The sequence below is a fragment of the Cibotium barometz genome, chromosome 7 (genome assembly GCF_041138505.1).
Source record: "Cibotium barometz isolate CiBa-2024 chromosome 7, ASM4113850v1, whole genome shotgun sequence".
NCBI lineage: Eukaryota > Viridiplantae > Streptophyta > Polypodiopsida > Cyatheales > Cibotiaceae > Cibotium > Cibotium barometz.
The window spans coordinates 13,345,146-13,350,330 of NC_141052.1; the positions used below are offsets into that span (position 1 = coordinate 13,345,146).

Consider the following 5,185-nt stretch of genomic DNA (forward strand, 5'->3'; position numbering starts at 1 on the left):
ACATATGCCCTTATTTGTAAGATGATGCCTCTATGCACACCCCAAGTTAGCATGCATAACCCTATCTCTAAAAGCTAGCTTAGGGTTTTTTTTTGCCAAAATATGATAAATTTGTTACGTGTTTAAATGTTGGTATTGGGACTATTCCTCCTACCTTTGAGGAGTTAAATTGATAAATTTGCAACCTAAATATGATAATTTTGCTATAATTCTCAATGTTAATGTTAAGGACTATTCCTCTTTTAAGGAGTTGAGTTTGTCACTTGAAGATGAGGAAATGCAAATGCTGGTGCCAAGACTTTTGCACTAACATAAATAAGAAGAATAAGGATTCTAACTCTTTAGATTTAAATTCTTTTATTGTAAAAAGAAAGAGAGACAAATAAAGAAAGTATTAATGTTAACGAAAGACCAAAATGACTTGTGAGACGAAGTACATGAATAAAGACCATGGAGGCCTTATGCATCATCCGTGTTCTGGAAACATGAATAAAGACCATGGAGGCCTTATGCATCATCCGTGTTCTGGAAACAGGAACATGAAACCAAACTTTTTAGTCTATTAGTGTCTCCATCCAGTGAACCACATGGAGATGCAATATTTCAAGTTATGCTGATGCAAAATGGTGCTCCCCATTGGGACTTCAACCCCTAACCACTCGACTCTATGGTGTGAGAAATCATTTTTTTTTCTACCATCAAAGGTTTAAAACTGCATAGACATTGCAAAATCAAAGCCACCTACGGTATCCATGTCCCATTGGTGTGGCATCCATCAATCTTATAGGGCCTTGCCTAGTGATCCTAGTTGATACCATCCCTCAATTTTGGTGAGATTAGGCATACTTGAGTGGGGACTTCCTTCTTGAGGGTCTGAGAATCTCTTAGAGAGTTCCTTCTACCTCCTTTAAGCCAATAGCACACACAAAAAATATCATGTGCCTAGGGGTTATCTATGGTTGCATTGTCTACTTCCACTACAATGAGAGCTTTTCCTTACATACTTTATTCCCTCGCGAAAACTTTACAGTGTACAAGGTCCATTGTTTTGGCGTGGGGTGTTAATGGTGACGCAAAAGCACCTTTGAAAGAGATCGTGTGCTAAATTTGGGTTCCTCTGCATGTCAAATATTCAAGGAGTGGGCTAGGCCTCTTTCACATGCCCTACAAGTTGTGTAACCTTAGGAAAAGGATTCTTCTTCTTTAAGAACCAATGGCTAGTCTGAGGCAACAAGGAGCTATTGAGAGCTCAAGTACAGGGATAAAAAACTGTGTGTGTGTGTGTGTGTGCGTGCGTGTGTGTGTGTGTGTGTGTGTGTGTGTGAGAGAGAGAGAGAGAGAGAGGGAGGGAGGGGAAGGGGGAGAAATCGTACGGTGTTATCCACATAACAATACCAAATTCCCGATTTAATTTCTTTCTTAAATAGGGTTTTGTAATTTTTATTTTTACCTTCCAACCCGTGTTTCATTCTCCCCTGGCAAGTTTCAAGACGTGTACCTGTCTAATCTTGAAGTGATTTGCAAAATTTCAAATTGGGTTTATTACACAACAGCACTACTCCCTCCTACTGAAAAGTAATTCCTATAGATTAGCAGATATAAAACAGAGATCAGATTAGGGCTGTTGGGCAGACCATAATGCCCCAATGGTGTCATTTCCTTAGGCGGGAGGTGCCCCTTTTTCTCCGTCTAGATGGTGTGAAATGGCCACTTGGGCTTGTTTCTCTTTGCTCAAAGTGCCTTGATTGTGTAGGAGAATGAGCCACCTCGTGTTGTTGTAGGGGGCATTCTAATGATATATTATTCCCCTCTCTTAGCCTCTTTGCTTCTGCTTGCAAGTCTTCAATCAGCATCTCAGTTTGCTTGCTTGTGATACCCCTTATGTACCACGACACCGGCGGTGGGGGGACAAGTATGGGCTGCAGCATCTGTCTAAAATGGACCTCTGATGCTACCCTACTTGTACTGCATAATGGGTCATCCTCAGGCAAGGCCACCACCTCACAATGTGGGGAGTCCACATATACTGGCCTCACATCCCATGTGCCTTCAAATCTCTTCATAAAACCTTCTTTAGCCAGGTGAAATTTCAGCTGCCCAAAATCAAATTTTAATGTTCATGCTAAACAGCTTAAAACATTGAACGCTTTGCTAATCAAAGCTCTATGACAAATTATCACTTCACTAGTAGTCCCTAGTAGAATGGCACCAATTCAAGAAGCAAGAAGTTTGTAGGTTCGGATTAGGGGTCACCCTTTTTTGGACACTAAAACAAGAGCATGCCAGACTTGTGTGACTGCTATATGGGATACCTACGCAAGAGGTTCTTTGTATGCTTACTGAATGAGTGTGCCTGTTTTGATCGACGAAAACCCGGATGGAGAGAGTTCCAGAGAAGCAGAGGAACCGCCATATGGCCAACTGCTCCACTTCAACAAGCTGCCTGTGCCCTTCATCTTCCAAAACCTTTCTGTAAGTGACCTCCTGCACCGCGCACACTACTCATGTATCTCAGTATTACCATGAAACAATCCCCACAAATGGACTCCATTGGATGTGAATCATGGCTTTTGATACAAATCACTCATTTCTATGTTGCAACTATTTATCAAATATAAGGTATAGACTTGTAAAATTGGCTGCAAAATACCCTTACCATCGTACACATTAATCAAAATCAGATGAAAACTACAAGCACCATGGTGTACATGAAATGCTGATCATATGGCCACTGCGAATATGAATTGCTGTGGTGCAAAGAAAACATTGCTAATGCTAAGCACCACTATTATGGTACTAATGTATCAAATTGATTGATCAAACTGAGCACAAAAACACTGATGTCCGCGTTTCATCACCTTGATGTTCTTGAACACGCGCTTATTCTCTGGGTCCGTAACAATGTCAAACAACGCATCTGGCGGAATTCCTAGCCGGAAGGTCGATTCAAGGTAGCAGAGGGTACCTTTAGGTGCAGAGACCTAGCAAAATGCAGAGTCAAAAGCAAGGATTCATGAAGACATGAGAGAGAGGTAAATACACGTGGGTGCACGCACACGCACACACAGACATGCATCCAGACATACATACACACACATCTATATATATATATATATATATATATATAGAGAGAGAGAGAGAGAGAGAGAGAGAGAGATGCATACACCTTTCTGCATGCATACATGAACAAACACAAATATACACAACAATGTTTATGTGCATGTCTGCACGTCATAGTTACCAGGAAACGCTGTTTCCCCAGCTAAAAATGACGGAACTCCATTTCCCAATCTTGGCATCTCCGTTTCCCCGTTTGAAAAGATGCCATTACATATATATATATATATATATATATATAGAGAGAGAGAGAGAGGGGGGGAGAGAGAGATGCATACACCTTTCTGCATGCATACATGAACAAACACAAATATACACAACAATGTTTATGTGCACCTCTAAACGTCATAGTTACCACAAAACGTTGTTTCCCCAGCTAAAAATGACGGAACTCCATTTCCCAACCTTGGCATCTCCATTTCTACGTTTCCCGTTTGAAAAGATGCCATTTTGTACAATTTCAATGCATGCAATGCCTTTATCTATCACATTAACACTCTTAATGTTTACTATTATCTTAGGCATGTTCCTATTTCCTCAAGGCCCTGTTTCCATTGCTGTACTCTCTCTGGTTTATACTAGAGTATAGATACATATCACACAAGTATAAATACTTATGTATTTATGTAAAATCATATAGATATACAGACATTTATAGCTTCATAAAGAGAGAGAGAGAGATGCATACACCTTTCTGTAAACATGAATATGCAAAAATGTGCACCCGTACACGTGTAAATATACTCTCTAGTTCATACTTAAGCATAAATACATGTCGTACAAGTAAGCTTATGTAGATACACAAACATCTATAAATTCATATGGGGAGAGAGAGAGTATGCACTGTATCAAAGCTACAACAGGGGCATCAAGGAAATGCATTCATGTGTGGGGGATGGTCTGTCCAAGAGGTGTTTTTGTTCCAAGCTTCTAGCTGCAGCTGCAGGGCCTGCCATTGCTTTGCTCCAAAGCCACCATCACCATCACCAGGGGCTGTTGCTGTTGCTGTTGCTGTTGCTGTTGCTGTTGCTGTTGCTGTTGCTGTTGCAGGTGCTGAATGATCCCAAATATGATGCTGCAGCGTCAGAGCTAGTGTTTTAAAAGAGCTCTGAGTCTCCTGCTAGGGTCACGAACAGTCGAGATAGAGATCGGGCATCAGCGCCCATAAGCAAATGTTATTAAGCTAAGATCAGATACTTGTTGATGGGTGATGGGCGGGGCGGGGGTTCTGACCTGTAATGTATCGCGAAGCGAGGAGAAGAGAGACCGTCGATGCTGCAGTGGCTTCTCATCGATGCGTTCCATTTTCTCAACTGAAGCCTTGGATCGGGCAGTTTTGCTCCACGGTAATGGACTAAATATTCACATAAGGTTTGGCATTGGCATGGACATCTTCCTAGTTCATAGATGCCTTTGGTTTAATGGCTCCTCTGCAATGATCCACTTCATTTTCTCATAGACTATAATCCACTCTGCGAATAGTGTCTACCCAATGCTTTTTTGAATAGCAATAGCTCCACTATAATGATCCACTTCATTTTCTCATAGAGTACAATCAATTTTGCCTTCCATGAGAATAGCTTCTTAGCCATGCTTGATTTTTTGACAAGTGGGTATCCTTCCACGAGAAAGTTTCTTAGCCATGCTTGATTTTTGACAAATGGGTATGCATGTCCTCCTTTCACAAGAATAGTTTTATAGCCATGCTTAATTTTTGACAGGTAGGTATGCCCGTCATCATCGTGATAATTTTTTGTGACCATCCCAAGAAATAGCCTTCATACCCTTAAAACTATACTTTGAGGGCAAAAACTTTGTAAATAATGCCTTTCAGTGTGGCTTTTTAAACGCTTCATATATTACTTTTTTTGCAGCATCTAGCATTAGGTTACTAAAGGGGCAGGTAAGAATATCCAGTTTGATGGTGAAACACATCGAGTCCCAGGCAAGGCGGTGAGAGCTTTGACAGAGCCAACAAAAGATTATTTGGTTCCGAGTCATCCATAGAGCGTTCAAGATGTTGTGGTGTATCCAGGGTCAAAGGGATGCTAGAGCACGGTTCAGCTTC

The 5,185-nt window shown here is 41.1% G+C and overlaps 1 protein-coding gene across 1 annotated transcript; it reads right to left on the reverse strand.

Moving 5' to 3' along the window:
- Window positions 1-1,381: 1,381 nt before the first annotated feature.
- Window positions 1,382-4,551, reverse strand: LOC147636699 (uncharacterized). Its single transcript, XM_086800183.1, has 5 exons — window positions 4,351-4,551; window positions 3,998-4,237; window positions 2,859-2,981; window positions 2,341-2,484; window positions 1,382-2,093 (listed from the first exon to the last, which is right to left on the reverse strand). Exons 1-5 carry the CDS (start codon window positions 4,420-4,422, stop codon window positions 1,653-1,655), a joined length of 1,020 nt encoding a protein of 339 aa, XP_086656309.1. The 5' UTR covers window positions 4,423-4,551; the 3' UTR covers window positions 1,382-1,652.
- Between the last annotated feature and the right edge of the window lie 634 nt (window positions 4,552-5,185).

Bases quoted from the DNA above. Each gene is read 5' to 3' on its own strand.
- LOC147636699 (XM_086800183.1), bottom strand. From the start codon at position 4,422: ATGGAACGCATCGATGAGAAGCCACTGCAGCATCGACGGTCTCTCTTC. The intron at 2,485-2,858 runs GTGATGAAACGC...TGCGCGGTGCAG, and splicing joins GCGTGTTCAAGAACATCAAG to GAGGTCACTTACAGAAAGGT. The intron at 2,094-2,340 runs GTAAGCATACAA...GATTTTGGGCAG, and splicing joins AAAACAGGCACACTCATTCA to CTGAAATTTCACCTGGCTAA.